The sequence below is a fragment of the Salvelinus sp. IW2-2015 genome, linkage group LG15 (genome assembly GCF_002910315.2).
Source record: "Salvelinus sp. IW2-2015 linkage group LG15, ASM291031v2, whole genome shotgun sequence".
Lineage (NCBI taxonomy): Eukaryota > Metazoa > Chordata > Actinopteri > Salmoniformes > Salmonidae > Salvelinus > Salvelinus sp. IW2-2015.
The window spans coordinates 4,313,495-4,334,054 of record NC_036855.1 but is presented as its reverse complement, the minus strand read 5'-3'; the positions used below and the strand labels follow the sequence as shown (position 1 = coordinate 4,334,054).

Sequence of the window (20,560 nt, the reverse complement as noted above, 5' to 3'; positions counted from 1 at the left end):
GCAGGGAGTAGAAGTCACTGGCGCTGAGTCAACGGGTCACTTGGAGCACACCGACTTTCACTCAGGCGGGGTCTATATGACGTACGAGTCTATGTCTATGAGAGAGGGTGAGTCAAGATGCTAGCGTAGCGCGAACAGAGTTTGTACAGGTAGAGGTGTTGGCTTCTCTCAAAAGCAGTTGTATCTAGTAGCATAAGGTGTAGCGCGAACAGCAGAGCGATGTGTCTATATCAGAGCCGATTTAATGCATTTGTTCCGTGTCTGTTGGAACACCTATCCATCTGCCCACCTAAAACACCTAATCATCGCCCTACTCAGTCCACTGCGAGTCGCTGGAGGAGCCCAGAGAAATAGTTAAACACTGCGATGTGTGGCAGTGAGAAATTACTGTTTGACCATTACATTAACGAAAACCAAATCACGCAGCCATTGGATTTTCTTCTCAGTGCCCTATATGCACAAGATATGAATGAATTTGTGAAGAAGAAAGCGAGGCCGGCATGTGGTTGAGAGAGTATATCACCTTATTGCGAGGAGACAGGGAAGAGGTGGTTACACGTAGGCGGAGGTACTAAGAGAGCGTCACTCGTACGGTAGTGCACGCAATTAATCACACGTTGAGCGTGTGGGTGTGCTGATAGTCAGCCCGCGTGGTTGTTGATGTCGAGATGCTATGACGTGTGCGTGCCGAGGTCTATCTGTATCACCTCTGATTTGGAGGCGCCGGTTAGTGCTATTGACGGTGGGTGTTGAGGCAAGCTTAAGTTGACTATCACGTGGTGGGTGGGTGATAGGCTCTCCGAGCGCATCGAACGTGGTGGTGGGTGAGGAGCAAGAGCGTAAGTTGTCCGAATACACTGTTAGATGTGTCGCACAGCGAGAGCCACGCGTTTACTTCGTGTGATGATAGAATTGTGAGGCGTATAGCGCTATCGGAACTGGATGCGCGTTGCTGCTTAGGACCACGAGTGTCTAGTCACGTGGGGTTGAGCGCACTATATGCTAGGACTGGTAGTTGTGTAAAGGCACCTGAGCGTCGGATGAGAAGGGGGGGAGATAAGCGCACTTATTGCTATTCCCTGTGGTGGCGTTGAGGGCACACTATGCTAGTGAACTGTGGGGTGGGATAGGCATAGGCGTGATCACGTTGTGGGGTTGAGGCAGGCTACCTTGCTTATCACGTGCGAGGATCGTTTGAGGCAGTAGCTACACGAGTGGGAGTTCCTAGCACATGGGAAGCCACTATGCTATCACTGTGGGTGGGTTGAGCCTGCGAGTGTGAGGTGCGAAGTCGGTATGTGAAGTCTATATTGACTTGTGCGGGTTTGAGGCACATATGGCTATCGCCTGTGTGGAGGTGTTTAGATCACAACATACTGTACTGATCACTGGTGGGCGGTTGAGGGTGAGGAGCGAGCGAGTCTATGCTGTGGGGTGTGTGTTGAGAGTGAGGTTGAGAGAAACACCGATTGTCATATCAGCTGTGGGTGTGACAATGACGTAGTGGGGGCGTTGAGACGAGATCATCACCGCCTAGTCTGTTACTGAGGGTGGGAGGTTGAGAACGACCTGTCGTCCGTGTCAGCTATTGCTATGCGACTTGATATGCGTGGATTGCAGCACACCGTCTCTGAGTTCGGCATCGAGTAGCAGAGAGGGCCAGCTGTGGGAGCACCTAGGGCAAGCACTATCACTCGGATATTTGATCGCACTAATGCATCAGTCGAGCGCGAGTAGGAGGCACTAATGCTTACACAGAGGGGGTAGCATGGGATGGAGCTAGTAGGTGGGTTGCACAGCGGTTGCTTAATAGCTAATGCGGCGTAGTGGGTGTATGATGGAGCATAGCTATCGCTGTGGGGGTTGAGGGCATTAATGCGCCTATCACTGTGGATGTGGGTGAGATATTAGCCACAGGGATAGCATAGTGCCTCAACCCCCACAGTCATAGCATAGTGCCTCAACAACCACAGGGATAGCATAGTGCCTCAACAACCACAGTGAAACAGTTGAAATTAGTGCCCTCAGACTAGTGACGTCATATTAGTAATAGAACAACTTTCCCTGTCTCGAAAAGGTGTATCTTTTAAAAGGGCCTCTGTTTATACAATTATTCATATCTTGATAGCTGAGAGAAAAATCCAATGCTGGTGTTGGTTGTCGTAATGTAAGGTCAAAAGTAATTTTCACTGCCAAATCAGCTTTAACTATTTCTCTGGCAGCCCTCTCAGCACTCAGTGAGAGTGGGCAGATGATAGGTGTTTTAGTGGGCAGATGATAGGTGTTTCCACAGAAACAGGAATAGAAAACAAAATGGCCTCTTTAGAGACCAAAAAGTGCTGTGTAAGCGCGTCACCTTTCTTAGAAAACTGCAGTCTTTGTGAGAGAGACAACGCCTCTATGTAACTCTGTTAGCGTACAGTGATCTTGACCTCAGCCCAGTGTCCTTGACCTCAGCCCAGTGTCCTTGACCCCAGCCCAGTGATCTTGACCTCAGCCCAGTGWCCTTGACCTCAGCCCAGTGACCTTGACCTCAGCCCAGTGTCCTTGACCTCAGCCCAGTGTCCCTGACCTCAGCCCAGTGTCCTTGACCTCAGCCCAGTGTCCCTGACCTCAGCCCAGTGGTCTTGACCTCAGCCCAGTGATCTTGACCCCAGCCCAGTGGTCTTGACCTCAGCCCGAGCTTCGTATGAAAGACTGTAGTCGTGCCCACTGGGGATGACACGGCACCCATGGGGGAGGTAACTGACCTTTCACCCGGATATGATCCTCAGCCACTACCACTCCACTGTTGTGTTAAATATGGTTCCATGGAAGATGCTTTATTTCCAATGAGGATAGGCTTGGGTTGGGATTTCAATGGTTTGGGTTGGGATTTCAATGGTTTGGGTTGGGATTTCAATGGGTTGGGTTGGGATTTCAATGGATTGGTTTGGGATTTCAATGGGTTGGTTTTTCAATGGGTTGGGATGTAATATTGGTTGGATTTGTGGGTGGTTTCGGATGGGTGGCATTCAGGGTGTGGGTGTGGGATGGGGTGGGGGTATTGGGATGTGGAGTGATGGTGGTTAGGGTTTGGTTTGGGATTTCAATGGTGAATCAAATGGATTGGTGATTATGGGTTGGGATTTGCATGGGTGGTTGGGATTTCAATGGGTTGGGTTGGGATTTCAATGGGTTGTGGGATGGGGTGGGGTGGGTCTGGGATGGGGTGGGGTTGGGTTGGGATGGGGTGACTGGTAGCTTTTGGGTGGATTTTCCTCTGACCTTTTTTCTTTCTCCACTGTAGATGGACACCATGGATGCTGTAGGGGAGGACATCAGTGGGATGGCGCGGTGCCCATATGATGCCAAGCACTCCAACGTCGCCCTGTTTGCTGGTGAGAGACCTTAACTAATGTATTACTGGAATGTGGATGTGGTCTGGGAAAATATAGGTTACCCTTTTTAGTCTAAAGAAGTAACCTAAAGAATCTTAGTATTACCACATCAACATGAGTGAAAGGTATGCATTACTTTAAGTGTTTAATGTACAGTGTCTATTTTATGTACAGCAGTACTGTGTGTCTAAGACAATATCCCCCTCTGGGAAATTACAGTTAACCTTATCATATTCACCCAAGGACATTAAACTAGTTGTATGAATGATATGTCAAGATCATTTTAAATTCCACTGTATCTCTCAGTAATCATGTCATTACAAGGCATATCACTTCAAAAGATTAGCCTTTTCCTTTAGTCATAGTCATTAAACATTAGCTGGATAGGAAAGTCTTTCTCTTTTTGAGCGTAAGGTTGCATTAGGAACACTAGGGTGAATTTAATACTCTGTGGCCTATTTTAATAGCAATACACTAGCAGTAGGTCAGGAATAAGGAGCAGTCTGTTACATGTTGTTGAACAAATTGTTGAACTCTGGGCCAATTTGTTCTGTGTTTCTGGGAGGAATCTGCTACTTGGCAGATGTAAGTTTGTGGGCAGCTTGGAAACACATGAAGCTATTGTGGTTTTACACCCCCCCCCCCCCCAAAAAAAACTGGAATATTCTCCCGAATCTGGGGATTAAAAATCAATAAAAAAGACGAAACCCCGAATGAGTCAGCTTTCCGTTCGTGGGTTACAGCTCCTCCAGCTGAGGAGCTGTTATAGTGATTCACTCTTACTGATATTCAGTGTGAACTGATTTATGGGATGTGAGTTTCTCTGTGTAAAGCCAACGCAGAGTAAATGCCTTTAGATGACCAGTTAATTTGTAGCAGCGGAATTGGAATGGGAATCTCTGAGTAATCAAGAGGGTTCTTTGCTATCCTTTCAATTATGTAGTTAAAGTTTCCAATGCAGCCATCCAATTGAAGCTGAGGGGCTGAGGTCATTCTCATTGCGGATACTGTTTGCATTGAGGTGCGTGTGTGTGCGTGTGTGTGCGTGCGTGTGTGTGCGTGTGTGTGCGTGTGTGTTGGTGTGGTGGTGTGTTGTGTGTTGGTGTGTTGTGTGTCGTGTTGTGTGTGTGTGTTAAATGAGGATAGTTTTTGTGCGTAGCCATTCCTCTTGTCATGTTTGTGTTTGTTCTGCCCATGACTGGTACAGTGGCTGACTTCTTATCCCTTATCCCTCTCTCTTCTCTCTCCAGATGGAAAGCTCTACTCCGCAACAGTAACAGATTTCCTAGCGATTGATGCAGTCATTTATCGTAGCCTTGGAGACAGCCCAACTTTGCGCACTGTCAAACACGACTCCAAGTGTCTCAAAGGTGAGGAGAGTCATCGGATACAAAGGCCTGATGGTTGAAAGACGTAGAGACACAGACTCATCACAATGAGTGACGGGTTGGAAAACAAATCAGAGTTGATGCTGTCACTCTCATAACCAGTCCCATAGCAGTTATGTACTAAGTCAATTGGCTTCCTCTAAGAATGACAACATGACCAGGTTGTCAAAGCTGAATGAATAGATCCCTCATCCCCCACATGTAAATAACCCCTTAATAGAGATGATGGATTGAGCTACTTCCAGTGCCGTGCTTGGGCTGGGCCTCACTGTATACTGTGATTGTTACTTCAGATATTGGATGTAAAATGGGTGTTGATCTGTTTTGTGATGATATGTCTGCTTTTTGTTTTTCAGAGCCGTATTTCGTACAGGCAGTTAACTACGGTGACTTCATCTACTTCTTCTATCGCGAAATTGGAATGGAGTACAACACAATGGGAAAGGTAAGCTGACTGGGGCTGAGGGCTACATCCTCCTGAACAGGAGAGACAGGATGTGCTTTGTGAAGTAAACAGGAAGTGGGTGTATCAAGTATCTGTAAAGGCGGTCAGTATGACCAAAATGGTGAAACCTTTTCGATATAGAAAAACATTTGCAGGATGTAGGCCTAAAAATAGTTGAAAATGCATGTCAGTGATGCCTGGAAAGCCATTTTGAAGTCTAAATATATTCTCTGACTCGCACTGCGTGCTACTGGTTAACCTGTTGCTTACTCTGGCTGTTTCCTCAAAGGATTTTGAAGTTTTTCTCCAAAATGAGATAGACAGGAATGGGAGGAAAGGACAATGAGCTGATTCTTCATTCAAGGTTTTAGACCAAAGGGATATAAGACGTTTTGATTCATCCTTTCATTTCAGTTTGCATAGAGAAGGTTTAATTGTATCCTATAAGGAAAATACGACATGGAAATGAATTACATAAACATTATATTATTAAGAATAAACGTGGGAGCCGGGGAAAACATATTTACACCCAATTCCGTCTGACGTGTTATACTGCACATGAATACAAAGTGAAATTCTGTGGTTATTTTGAGAGGAATATCACTATATAAGAAAGAATGCAGAGTGGTGTGACGTATGGTTTGGTGGGTGATGTGGGGTAGAGGAATGGTACTCCCTGATTGATTTATTTGACAATCTGAAACATAATAAGTTCCACAGTCATTAATAATGTGGGCTGTTGTATATTTATGCATGGTGAATATTTTTAAGACCATGGCTCTGGTCTGCGAGACCTGCTTAGTTACAGAGACCTAATAATAATAAGCTTTACCTTCTGTGAGTGTGCTGGTTTGGCGCATAAGGAAACCAGCCAGACAACAGGTGTGTTTCTGGAAACACCCACTAAGTGTGTGTGTACGTGTACGTGTACGTGTTGTCCAGGTGGTGTTCCCCCGGGTGGCCAGGGTGTGTAAGAATGACAAGGGCGGCTCCCAGAGAGTTCTGGAGAAACAGTGGACGTCCTTCCTGAAGACCCGTCTCAACTGCTCCATCCCGGGAGACTCCCACTTCTACTTCAACATCCTGCAGGCCGTCACCGACGTCATCCACATCAACGGCCGCGACGTCGTCATGGCAACCTTCTCCACACCTCACAACAGGTACGATTGTCCGGCGGCCACACAGAAGGAAATCAATTTCCCAGGGTACCGCAGCGCGTAATTCACTGTCACAATAGTTTTGGCACTTTTGTCAGGTGCATAATGTTATTCCTGCATAATGCATATTGAGAATGGAGAACCATTTAAGCAGGGAGTTTTTATCTAAATATAAATTATAAAGGAGCTGTAGTACTGCTACATATTGTAAATCCCATTTTATGGCGTTTCTTAGGCAATAAGACAATTGCTTGTGACAATGCAATTGAGCATGGTTAATGGGCATTAAAAGTCAATGAAGCGGCTTGGAATTCCTATAAGCGAATTTGATCCGGGCATGAATTGCAGTTAGTGAGTGAAATGAGAGGGAACACATTTTGACTGGAGGTAGCATTCTGAATTTATTAGCTATTAATTTAACCAAGTGCTTTGGCAGCATGGCGTTCCTCTCGCGCTGAACATAGCCAACGCTGGCTGATTACTGAGATTTACAGTCTGGGCCTCTGTAACCGTCACAATCCTGCCCTTGTACATGATGTCTCTCAATGCCAAGGCAGCTGAAATGCCCCTTTAGAAACATCCAGGAAATAGACAAGTGATTCAGAGCTATGCTATGCACAGTTTGCACACAGTGGAATCATATCAATTGGACTGAGAAAAGTTCTTTTTTTGTGGGGGGTGATGTTTCTACAGCATTCCTGGGTCGGCCGTCTGCGCCTATGACATGGCTGATGTGGCCAATGCGTTCACGGGACGTTTTAAAGAGCAGAGGTCCCCGGATTCCACCTGGACACCTGTTCCTGAGGAGAAGGTTCCAAAACCAAGGTATGCCCCCCCCACACACACACACACCACACACACACACACACACACACACACACACACACACACACACACACACACACACACACACACACACACACACACCGGCAGCATGAAAGAAGTTCGATATCAGCAAATGAAGCATGAGATCATTTTCCAGATGGCTGCCTACTTCTACAAATGCACCAGCCTGATCAATCTCCATCTCTGCGTTCCTAATTACCCGGCAGAGAGCAGCTCCTTTTCTCTTGTGAAACGTACGTTTAAAAACCGTGATCTGTGGAGGGGGATGGTACTGTAATTGGTGTCTCTCCCCATATGGCTGGCGATAATGTGGAGCGCAACAGGATACCACCCCTGGTGATTAGCATAATATTATGTGTTTGTGTGAAACAAGGTCAGGTGTTAATGTGATCTGAAATCTACGTCTCGTTTATTCAATTTATTTTCTGTCGACGTTATCAGCAGACAAACAGAAGGGAGTTTTCACCACGTTGCCCAGGTTCTTATCCCCCACCCTCTTCTGCAGCAGTATACATGTGRTGTGTCTTTGTCTCTGATCCGTCTCTGTTGCTTTTCATGTACTGTAGACCTTATTACATTGTGCAATGTCTTATCATGGAAAAGAATCGAATCAGGGCTGGTTTCCATGCCAGGCCACAGAATCCACCCAAGTTATCCATTAAGAAAAGAAAGGTACCGCTCTACCGTAATAGTGCAGCAAAACCTTTTCAATAAAGCTATCAAGAGGTGAGATGTCTTCGAACGAATCTCCTATCAAAGGCAGCTTCACTTTTACAGGGCCTTCTCCTCTGCTACTCTGTCCTTGTAAAGAGATCAAATGGCTGCTCTCTGACTCCCACTGTTTGATTCCCTGATACTTTCATCCACTTCAGGCCCGGCTGTTGTGCTGGCACGCCGTCCTTAGAGAAGTACAAGGTGTCCAACGAGTTCCCTGACGACACCCTGAACTTCATCAAGCAGCACCCTCTCATGGATGAAGCTGTGCCCTCTATCACTAACAGGCCCTGGTTTCTCAAGACCATGGTGCGGTGAGTATAGCCTCAATAGCTAGGATGCTACTCTAGTTAGCGCGCTAGCTAGGTCTGGGTTATAGGTGGTGTTTATCAAGGTTATACGTGCATTATGCATTACTATATTTGTAATTACCAGTGGTATCATTATATACATAAATCATAGTTACAATTTTTATGCAAATGTCATGGCACATAGCAAAGTGTTACGTTACATGTTGTTAAAAGGGTTATATACATCAAAAGCAGTTACTTTTATAAGGCCATATGGTGGAAGGTGGTTTTATTATCTATGTCACAGCCTCGGTGTGTAGTACGACTCTAACACAGGAAGTCAGCCGCAAACTGAATCTGTAACAGGACCTTATCTCATATATACCCCAAAGGGACATTATAGAATTTTAGCTTTTGTTACAAATTGGACTATCAAAATCCTATCAACTATGAAAACCTATTCCATTATATGTTCTAGTGGCTAGCCAGGCACACTCTGTATGGAGGTAGACTGGATTCAAGGATATCCCACTTGAGATTTTCTATTATTCTGGACATTGTCCTTGAGGTTGTTGTTATTCTTAACGGGACAGAATCATCGACATACTGTAATACTTGAGATTACTGTTATTGTTGATGGTGCAAAACCATGGGCTTAGTGAATACAGACATTCAATGTCATTTCAAACCAGACAGTCTGAGTGGGAGAGAAGAAGGCCTTATCTTACTGATTTGATTGTGATGTGAGCATTTACTCAGATAATGTAAACGATTAAGTCGCCGCTTTCATTCCAGCGAAGGCATACACATGTTTTATATCTCATGACCTTGTGTGAAGAGATCTAGTCTTTCAATGGCAGAATGGAAAAGGATGTGTGGTCCACTAAATTGCTGAAAAATATATTTGTAATATATTTGTAATATATTTGTAATATATTTGTAATATATTTGTAATATATTTGTAATATATTTGTTTTTAATCCTTTCCATCTCACTGAATTAATAGCCATGCAAATGTATTTGCATACGGATCTGCAGATTATACATGGTTTTGATAACAGTAGGAGCTCCATGGTACAAATCTAATTGGAGATACTTAAGCAATAAGGCCCGAGGGGGTGTGGTATATGGCCAATATACCACAGCTAAGGGCTGTTCATAAGCACGGCGCAACGCAGAGTGGCTGGATACAGTCCTTAGCCATGGTATATTGGCCATATACCACAAACCCCCTAGGAGCCTTATTGCTATTATAAATTGGTTAACAACGTCATTAGAGCAGTAGAAAATAAATGTTTTGTCATACCCGTGGTATACGGTATGATATACCATGGCTGTCAGCCAATCAGCTTTCAGGGCTCGAACCACCCAGTTTATAATACTAGATAACACACAGTGGAGTTCCGTCTTAAAATTAAGAAATTAGGTATAAATCCATAAACGTGTTCTTCCCGGTGTTCCATATATGTTCTAGATACCGGCTGACCCGGATCGCTGTAGACAATGCAGCGGGACCCTATCGGAATCACACCGTTGTTTTCCTGGGATCGGAGAAGGGGATCATTCTTAAATTCCTGGCCAAGATGAACAGTGGTTTCCTGAATGACAGTCTCTTCCTTGAGGAGCTCAACGTGTATAACCCAGAGAAGTATGTATTCCATAAGCTAGACACGCTACCCACCACAGCACCACTTACCCAGCACCACTATCCCAGCACCACTAACCCAGCACCACAGCACCACTAACCCAGCACCACTAACCCAGCACCCCCACCCCAGCACCACTACACCAGCACCACTACACCAGCACCACTACACCAGCACCACTACACCAGCACCACTACACCAGCACCACTACACCAGCCCCACTACACCAGCACCACGCTACAAGCCTAGCACCACTACCCAGCACCACTACCCCAGCCACACTACACCAACGTCCCACTACACAGCACCACTACACCAGCCCCCTTACTACGCCACACCAGAGACTAGCCCCCACACTACCACCACACACCACAGACTAACCGAGCACCACTACAGCGCACACGCCCCTCCTACACCAGCCCCCCTACACCAGCCCACCTACACCCAGCCCCCTGACACCAAGCCCCACTACCCATCGCCCACTATCTACCAGCCGCACTACAACCAGCCCCACTACCCCAGCCCCACTACACCAGCACCACTACACCAGCACCACTACACCAGCCCACCAGATGGCTACTCTATCATTTAAAGAGTTTGATCAGGTTACACTCTGCACTGACCACAGCTACTAAATTAAAGAGGCCGGTCCCGGATCTTCAGTAACAGGGGCTCAGACCACACAACTCTACTCTTACAAATGCAGGACGATTAAAGGAAACAGAGAGGGACTGCTAGTCATTCAATCCAGCCTGAGATCTCTTCCTAATACATTATAAAGGGGCTTTTGGAATATTTGGAAAGGAAGTAAATGAGGGGAAAATGTGCCTGGGCCTTGCCAAAGCAAATAGATGAGAGGCATGATGATAGRGTAGAGTCAATGAGAAGGGAATGACAGGCAGGGCTTTCAAGGTGACAGGCGTTTGTGTTTGTTATCCAACGACGTAGCATCATGTGACATGGGTGTGTGTGGGGTGAACGACAAGCCCCCCCCCACCTTTTCTTCCTGGCATGGGCAGAGCAGCCTCTGGCCCTCAGCCATCTGGCCGGAGCGGATAGCGTAGGTGACTTTGCTGGGTGGGATCAGGATCTGGGTTTGGCCACTGCGCATTACATAGTGTAGATGGACTGTAAGCCCTAATTGAGGGCTGTAATGCCCGGGCTGGAGATAAATCCCTCCTCTAGGGTAGATGGATGCTCTGCACGGTGGGATTAGCGTGGACTCTCTCTTATGCCCTGCAGACAAAGATGCTATGGTGGGGCTTTGAGCGCCTATCAACAGAGAGAGACTGGGGCTGTTTGAAGTGTTCTGTTAGTGCTGACAACTCCTGCTGTCTGTCTGCCCTGCCCCAAATCCAGGTGCAGCATCGACGGTGTGGACGACAAGCGGATCGTCAGCATGCAGATGGACAGCCAGGGACACTCTCTGTTTGTGGCCTTTTCCTCCTGTGTAGTCAAGGTGCCACTTTCTCGCTGTGAGAAACATGGCAAATGCAAAAAGTAGGTTTAGAAATTAAACCCTCCATCCATCCATTCTCTTAGTCAGGACTTTATTTGTGCGTTTGTAATGTCCTAACCAATCAGTCTTCAGGAAAATAAAACGCTATGAAGATACACGTTGTGATGAGAGTGCTGTGTGCGTTTCCTCCAGATCGTGTATTGCCTCCAGGGATCCCTACTGCGGCTGGGTGTCCGAGGGAGCGTGCAGACAGGTGGTGCTCGACCCAAAGTAAGTTACTGCTCACTCCACTATCATACTATCTATTTCACGTACGGTAATCATAACATCATTTGTGCCGTACGATGACTGGTGTCCCCAATGACGTCAATCTAGCTACTGTATACATTTTTAGTTTCTATGATTAGTCACATTTTTGTGGTGCTCTGTATTTTCTTCCAACTGAAAGGGCCATTGAAAAGGCTGATGGAAGGAAAGGGATATTTGCCCTGGGGCTGGGGCTTGGGAGGAGGGGGACTTGGCAGTCACCGTCATTTGTGGCTATATTTATGAAGCAGAACGAGATGTGTTTTGAAAAAAACAGCATATGGAGTTTCGGTGGGAGAAACCCATTTAAGAGATGAAGTCATAATAAAAGGAACAGCTTTTGATGTTAAATTAATTTGATCCCAGCCAAATGATTGGTCTCGCATGCTACAATACTATATCCTATTATAATTTCTAAAGCCCTGGCCTCTCGACTGTTCTGATTGAGTTTCCACTTTGGAAATTGAGTAGACAGAGGCATTAGGAGGTTAGATGACCTCAGTTTTACTGTACAATATTTCTAAGTGAGTGAGTGAGGATTAGAGCGCTATGATCTGTAGGTTCTGTGGCGAGCGATTGAAAGCATTTGGCCGGACGTGTCTCAGTGTTTAAAGGCCCAATGCAGCCATTTGTATCTCAATATCAAATCATTTTTTAACAATTAAGTACCTGTTTTCAATTAAAATGGTCAAAAATAAACTAATATAGCTTCCCTAGCAAAGAGCAAGAATTGTCKGGGAGTGGTCTGAGTGGGGAGGAGAAAACAGACCCTAGAGAGTCTCCCTCTCCCTCTCCCTCTCCTCTGACCAACTTATATATGATGTGGGTCTGCTGTTTATTACCAGGTGACATCTTGCACCACCCTCCACTACATAGCATGTGTGATTCCTCTTACTGCATTTCAATGACTGAATCAATACTCTACTTCTGATTTGAAGCCTGGTAAACCAGGCTGTGTAGATCCATGCTCTGATTGTAAGCAGTGGTCCAGGCAGCAGAGGCTGTCATCCTTGACTGTAATCTCCCTGACAGTTGGCCGCTCTGTTTCACTGCATGGTTGGTGGTCCTTCAGGAAAGTTGGGTGTGGGCTGCTGGGAGAAAATAGTGTCCACCTTCCTTCCGCTGCATTGGCCTGGTCCCTGGCCCTGATGCGTGTGATTGGACCGTGGACCCATATCGATAGTGAAGGCAGACAGTAGGGTTGTCCTCCTGGCTGGTCCTGTGGTGCCTGATCTGTCCAGGCCTGTGCTCATCCTTATCTGTCCAGGCCTGTGTGAGTTCTGATCTGTCCAAGCCTGTGTGAGTTCTGATCTGTCCAGGCCCGTGTGAGTCCTGTGTGAGTCCAGTCATTCACTATGATGTCTCTGTTCATTATGCAGATCGGCCTTCGAGCAGGACGTGGAGCATGGCAACACAGATGGACTGGGAGACTGCCAAAGTAAGCAGGCCTCTTCCCTCTGTTGATCTGGGCTCAATGTGCCTCTGTCCTGCAGGACAGGGACGTGTCTCTCACCCCACCATACAATACAGCACACACAAACATTGTACACACACACGCACATACACACGCACACACACACACAGCCCATACTCCCCTAAAGAGTCCACAACCACTCTGTATAGACTAGAGTACATAGCTCTGTGTTGCTTTGTGGTTAATACCGATTAGGGGAATACCAATGAATCAGAAGAAAACAAGAATGGAAAGCCTGTTCACATTCCTTTAGAGAAACACAATAGACCAGAATAGACAGTTCACATTCCTTTAGAGAAATACCATAGACCAGAATAGACAGTTCACATTCCTTTAGAGAAATACCATAGACCAGAATAGACAGTTCACATTCCTTTAGAGAAACACAATAGACCAGAATAGACAGTTCACATTTCTTTAGAGAAACACAATAGACCAGAATAGATGAGAATATCCTTTAAAGAAGAACCATAGACCAGAATAGATGAGAATGTCGATAAATATTGAACATGCAATCGATTCTCAATTATTTAGGCCTTTTCACATTGCATTGTTCTTAGCCCTGGACTATTTTGCTTATAGCCTAGCATTTGATTTCCAACAGTGATGGTTTGTATAAACCTTGCTGTCTGCCTGTCTAACCTCGGAAACAATGTTGCACTTTTGAAATTCGATCTGTACAGAGAATGCTGCGTCAACTTTTCTGATCCAGGCGAAATCATGCAACAGTATTATTATCATGGATATATCCAATTAATATTCAATGGAAAAGCTATGAAAACACAGCCGTGCTAAAAACGTTTTGTAATTAACTCGAGTGTACAGTTGCTTTTCTACAACGGGTTAGCTAGCCAACTAAGGCTAACACAGTCACAACAAACCGCGCAACTAGAATAACAGAAAAGTAGCGCCATTTGCGTTGGTTTTACCTGTTTTTCTATTTACCTTTCTTTGTAAAAAATTATCTTATTCATGATTTTGACTGGCTGAGAAAAGATGTCCTGACACGTTAATTCTTAATAGGACAGTGGAGATGTTGAGACAGACAGAAACGTTTGTACAAACCCCCGTTGTTGCAAACCAAATGTTAGGCTAGAAGCAAGGGGAAACAATGTCTACATGCTTTTTACAGTGGAGATCAAGTTAATGAATTGGCTGTCTGGGGCCTCCAGAGTGGAGCAGCAGTCTGGGCATTGCATCGCAGTGCTTGAGGCTTCACTACAGCCCCGGGTTTGATCCCAGGCTGTGCCACAGCCAGCCGTGACCAGGAGACCCATGAGGCGGTGCACAATTGGCCCAGCATCGTTTGGGTTAGGGGAGGGTTTGGCCGGCCGGGATTTCCTTGTCTCATCGCGCTCTAGCGACTCCTTGTGGCGGGCCGGGCACCTGCAAGCTGACTTTCGGTTGCCAGCTGGACGGTGTTTCCTTCGACACATTGGTGCGGCTGGTTTCCGGGTTAAGCGAGCAGTGTGTCAAGAAGCAGTGCAACTTGGCAGGGCCGTGTTTCGGAGGATGCATGGCTCTCGACATTCGCCTCTCCCGAGTCCGTATGAGAGTTCCAGCGAGGGAACAAGACCGTAACTTCCAATTGGATATCACAAAAAAGGGGTAAAAAACTAAAACAAAAAATTGGCTGGCTGGGCTGATGGGGCACTGGATGAGTAGGGATTTCTCAGATGGAACAGAAAACAAGATGCCCATTTTTGCTTCATAGGCTTACCCGTGCAAAACATCGTTTTTTTTGTATTGCTTAGAACACGTCTCAACCAATCATAATGCTTGTTTTAACCAACCCATTGTCGAATRTTAATTTACTGCATTACAGCCATCACAAGCATTTGTAAATTAAGTGACAGTGCAGCTTTTGTGATTGGACAGTGAGCATTCTAGGCGTTGTTCTTGACCCTGATTCACACTGGCTATTTTGGCACAATGTTTCTGGGGCTAACCCTGAAAAGTTGATGCTAACCCTGCTCCTGAGCAGAGCCAGCTAGCCCTGGGCTAAGGTGAACATTCGCTTAGCCCAGGGCAAAAATGTCCTTCAGCCCTTGGCTATAGTGCATTGTGAATGCGCCTTTTGAAGAGATGGTTTAGATCATGCCAATGTATTTTTCTGCTTTTGCTCTTTGAAAAAAACGAATTAACACATTTTTCCTTTGATTTTTTAGATGCGTTCGTGGCCCTAAACGGTAAGTACCAAACCTGAGGTAACGAGATGATACCTCCCCTCACACGTATTTATTTTCAGCTCTTCCGTTCAATCAATTCTTTGCTCTCATCATAATGAAACCCCGCCCACTATTTCACGAGAAGCCAAACGAGCTGAGCTTTAATTGAAATGTTTCATTTTCTTTATTTTTTTCGTTCCTTTTCTTGCTGTAGACGTTCAGTCCAGTCCTCACAGTCATGAAAGGCCTCGCCATGGTCAGTTTACTTTTGTTTCCCCCCAGTTTGTCATGTATAGTGTAATTCTCTAGCATCTAGAACCTTTCCTAATCCACTCCTCAGTGTTCCGAGTCCAGAGCTTCCCTCCCCTCCACCCCTCCTCCTGCCCTGTTCTGCTCTGCTGTGAAGGACCTCTAGACTGCGATGCAATAGCATTGATTTGTCCTAACCTTTGTTTCCCTAATTGGATGGATCTTGTTGTTAATAGAAAAGGCCTCCATGGTTCACTGTGGTTCACCAGACTCATCAAGGTGCATGAAAATGATGGAGGTTGTTGACAGAGGCTAAACACAAGCTCACTGCTCTAGAAGCTCCAACATTTTCCATACAAACCCACAGCACTGCTGCACGGTACCACTAGCTTACAGCAAGCATACTCACGCATACACATGCAGACAGACAGCACAATTCAATTCCACACTTACATCTATTGAATGTGTTTATGCTCGATTCTTGGTGCTGGTTGATTAAACAATTTTCCCTCCAGGCTTATGAAGAAGAATGATAAACACTCTTGATTAGCCTGCAACGATGTCACAGTCCTCCATAGCACGTCACACTTCATCTATACAAGACCAAGCATTCACACTCCCATATGGAATGACAAGAATAGCAATTTTTGGGGGGTGATAACATTCCAGATATATTCCCTTTTCACCCTACTGTGTTCCCCCATTTGTTCCTGTCAGATTTCAGGTGAAATACAAAGCGTTTGTTTTTAAATGCAGCCCTGCAGTTGTGAGTGTTTGTTTCTCCCTGTAGGTATGGCTGTGTATTTGAGGCAGTCAAACCCAAGCGTTTCAGACACAGACTGTTGATACAGTGCTGAAGACGAATGCCCTTTCTTTCCCCCCAGACAAGCCCTCCTCTGTTCAACTTTTTTAAAAAGGAATCTGCACAAGTTGGCAGTTTAGGAATTTCTTTTCCAAGGAGCTGGTACTTTGCCTCTGTATGTGTGTCATCTGACTGAATTGCACTTCCCGTGGCCGAAGAAAATGAATTATAAAATAGTCCTGTCACACTAATCTCTCAGCCCACGGTGCATTGTTAAATAAATCATTTTAATGATTGCCACGCGGAGGCTTGGGGGCTGTTGTGCATGGTAGACAAACGGCAACAATCCCAGCCCCCTACCACCTCCCTTCCTCTCCCTACCCCCACCACCAGCCTCTCAGCAACCATCACCCCCTCATGGGAAAGCGTGTTAAAATGGTTTACTGGGAGCTGGCCTGATTAACATACGAGCTGTTGATTACAGTATGGCTGCTGGTCGCCTGAAAGGAGACTCAAGTTATTGCTCTAAACAGGAGAGACGTGAGGATGGACACTGATAATGGGATTTATTTGGATATTCTTCATAGAGGAGCCACAAAAAGATACAGGCTGGAACCAAGTGAAGGAGAATGAATTTGGATATTGATACAACATAGAAAAATAACAGAGTATGGTATGGACTAGTTTTGTTTTAGTCCAGCTGTAACTGTGGCCAGCAGTGCAGTGTCATTGATGAGTGTAATCGGTAGGGCAATTTAGGTTAAAGGACATTAATATCTTAATTACCCCTCATGATTAATTTGGTCATGTTGTTGGGCTTTTTCAAAGCACTCTGCTAAATATAGCTGATGGATTGACATTGAAATGTAGCGGGTAGAGGAGAGCAGAGAACAAAAACAGAAGACAGGTTTGTTAGGGAGGGATGAGGACTTTTTCTTGCTCTTCATATCAAAGGTAAGCCTCCCTGAGGTGATTTTGTGAGAGGCTTTTTAGTCTGAGCCAGCGGCAGCGTGACATGTAAGTGAGAACAGGAGAGGTTCACCTCTCCTGAGCCACATTCTCTCTCTCTCTCTCTCTCTCTCTCTCTCTCTCTCTCTCTCTCTCTCTCTCTCTCTCTCTCTCTCTCTCTCTCTCTCTCTCTTTCTCTCTCTCTCTCTCTCTCTCTCTCTCTCTCTCTCTCTCTCTCTCTCTCTCTCTCTCTCTCTCTCTCTCTCTCTCTCTCTCTCTCTCTCTCTCTCTCTCTCTCTCTCTCTCTCTCTCTCTCTCTCTCTCTCTCTCTCTCTCTCTCTCTTTCTCTCTCTTTCTCTCTCTCTCTTTCTCTTTCTCTTTCTCTTTCTCTTTCTCTCTCTCTCTCTTTTTCTCTCTCAAGTCACAGCTCTCTGGAGATACAGGGCCCAGTAATGAGCTGCCCAGGATCACCTCACCAGGGAGGCAGGAAGGCAGGAAGGGACACACACACTGCTTTGTAACTTCGCACAGCCCATCTGTCCCCCGAAAGAGTGTGTTTGTGTGCATGCGTATATGTGTGTGTAAGAGAGAGTGTGAGGAGAGTTAACCTGTGTTGTGTCCGGCAGGCCATCCCACCCTCCCATTCCCCACCACGGCCCACCCCCAAGCAGGAGGACCCCTGGGTCGGGGCGGCATGGTGGAGCAGGCGGACCCCCCCATGCCCTCAGATAAGAGGGACCCCTATATGGCGGTGCCCTCTCAGACCCAGCAGGACGCCACTGGTAAGCCTTGGAATAGAAGAGTCCATTTATCCTGTGGCAGGGATGAAGTTTACCGTGTCTGCTTCCAGCTGACCAGCCCAGAACTGTAACAGTGTCAGGAGAGAACAAATTGCCTCACCCCGTAGAGAGATTTATTAAACAAAGAGTTTAATGTCCCTGAGAAGATGTAATATACACACCATTACACTTCAGGAAGAAAAAAAATTAAGATTGCAATGTATTTATTTTCACAAGAAGATGGCCCCAGCTTTATCTTGTGCAGGAGCATGATATGGACGGCCCTTTTTGCCGTGTTAACATCCCAGCTGGCTCAAGGTCACTTTAAGCCCAGACACATAAAGACAACCAGAGAAAACACAGCTGTGATTACACTGATCAATGCCCTGTCCTGTAATAAAAGATAAACCATTAGAAGTTCCATTACATCAAATGTAATGTCTCCCTGGTACATTACCGAAGTCATCTTATTAGATGACTGGCTGCCATGAGTAGATATTGATAATCAATAAGGATGATTAGAGGTGACCGTAGACATCCATAGAACACACGCTCGCACACACATACGCACACACTCCCACACACACACTTACACACTCACACACACACCAACGAGGAGTGCAGCTCTGTGTGTGTGTGTGTGTGTGTTAGGGTGAAGTCATCATATCTCTCTCTGGGGCGTGGCAGTGTGTGAAGTCTCCTGGGTGGTACTCTATGGCTGCGTCCCAATTCTCTGCCATTCCCTTCTCCAGAAGTGAGCACTTCCCGTTGTGGATTTTAAACGCATTGGATTGGTGAAAACATTGACTGGAAGGAATTCTAGCTTTGCTAAATCTATGCTAGGAAGTTTAATGTGGGAGAAAGGTGGAGAATGGGGATGCAGTCTAGATGCATCTTAGTGAGCTATCTGTTGCTCTCCTCTCGCTCTTTCCTCTCTGGCAGCTGGAACCAGACAACTGTAGCCAGACCAGACAGACACAATGGTGGCAGAGACTACAGCATGCTTAGACAGCATCACTGTGGTGTTGCTACCCTCGTTGCTGTTACCTGGGACCTGACTGGCCCCGTCCATCATGGCAACCGTCATGGCAACCCAGTTCACAGCAACAAGGGCTCACATTCAAACCAAGCTTCTCAGTGTTTTTCTTTTCAACAACAATTTTGCAGCTTGTCTCAGTATTATCAGTTCAATTTCAGCTCATGTTGCTTTTTTGTGTTTAAAGTGAGCTCTAATATTGCCTGTTTTGGTTGTGTGATTGACTGTATTTGCATGGCTTGTTTTCAACTCTTGCTTGACTATTTATTTCCCTGCTTTGATTGTATTAAAGCACCATTTTGCCTCCATGCAGCTTAAAGCGTCCCTGCATGGCAAATTGAGCGCCACTGTCTGCAGTACTCATCTCCTTATGTCCTTATCCTAGAGGTCTTCAGGGCTCCAAAAAGTTGGATCCATTCCAAAATGGATCCGTGGCTTTTCCACCCGACTCGCGATATGAATAAATATATATATTTTTAAACGGAGAACCGTTCCGAATGGACCCGAGGACAGTCAGGCTGTGGAAAACAGACCAATACAGACCCGTGTTGGTTTGGATCCGAGAGACCCGTTCAGACCCGAGAGAAAGAGGGAGAGAAAGAAACCTCCAACTGGGCACTGCCAGCGCCATCAATAAACAAGCCATATTGGCCAAATTATCCACAGTTACGTGTCCTTAAAAACTGACTAGAACAAATTACAGGAAACCTATTCATTGTGTTTCGATGTGTAGCATATTCCAAACATCATAGTCTATTGGTTTTTACTTGTCCACTTCACTGTTAAGTTGTCGGAGATCTGAGCAATGAATGCATCAGGGCATTGCATGCATATAGGCCTAGTCATCCACTGTATGACATGAATATTAAAGCATATATTAAAGGAGACAAGCTAGCCATGTTCCCGACATCAACATGTATTTCTTAGAGGCTACTACTGCAATACAGATATAGGCATACAGAAGGAGGCTCATTCGTACATTTTCTATCAGAATATATTTGATAAAGATAAGGATTATATTGTTAGATTAAAGGAGTAACTCTGGTAGAGCTGAAACATTCTTTCCCACCTCAAGCTCAACTGTTGGAGTCAGTTGGAGTGCTGGTGCGTACTGCCTTCATAGGCCTGCAGTAGCTAAGGATCACGCTGTGTTAATCATCTTCTTGATATGCCACACCTGTCAGGATAATCTTGGCAAAGGAGAAATGTTCACTAAAGGGACTGTAAACAAATTTGTGCACAACATTTGAGATATGCTTGTTTTGTGTATATGGAAACATTTTCTTGAAGATATTTGATTTCCTCTTATGAAAACATGGGACCGAACACTTTACATGTTACGTTTATATTTTGTGTTCAGTGTAATTTTAAGGTTAAAATTAAAGGCCTGTCGTAAAAAAATAGCATTAGCCTATTGCTGTCATTTGTTGGGTAGGGCCCTACGGTAGGGCAATCACCTTTGTTCGTAATAAG

The 20,560-nt window shown here is 45.6% G+C and overlaps 1 protein-coding gene across 3 annotated transcripts in view; it reads left to right on the top strand.

Moving 5' to 3' along the window:
* LOC111973809 (semaphorin-6A-like) overlaps positions 1-20,560 on the top strand; it is a 125,059-nt gene that overhangs the window by 85,428 nt on the left and 19,071 nt on the right. Inside the window, exons 7-19 of one of the 3 annotated variants that reach the window (XM_024001219.2) lie at positions 3,290-3,380; positions 4,631-4,750; positions 5,125-5,213; positions 6,156-6,373; positions 7,064-7,195; positions 8,089-8,244; positions 9,695-9,868; positions 11,226-11,366; positions 11,518-11,595; positions 13,011-13,069; positions 15,274-15,294; positions 15,488-15,529; positions 17,899-18,054. In XM_024001219.2, coding sequence (XP_023856987.1) covers positions 3,290-3,380; positions 4,631-4,750; positions 5,125-5,213; positions 6,156-6,373; positions 7,064-7,195; positions 8,089-8,244; positions 9,695-9,868; positions 11,226-11,366; positions 11,518-11,595; positions 13,011-13,069; positions 15,274-15,294; positions 15,488-15,529; positions 17,899-18,054 — 1,477 coding nt within the window. The remainder of the gene's footprint in view (positions 1-3,289; positions 3,381-4,630; positions 4,751-5,124; positions 5,214-6,155; positions 6,374-7,063; positions 7,196-8,088; positions 8,245-9,694; positions 9,869-11,225; positions 11,367-11,517; positions 11,596-13,010; positions 13,070-15,273; positions 15,295-15,487; positions 15,530-17,898; positions 18,055-20,560) is intronic. The other 2 variants (XM_024001220.2, XM_024001222.2) reach the window with 2 other exon arrangements.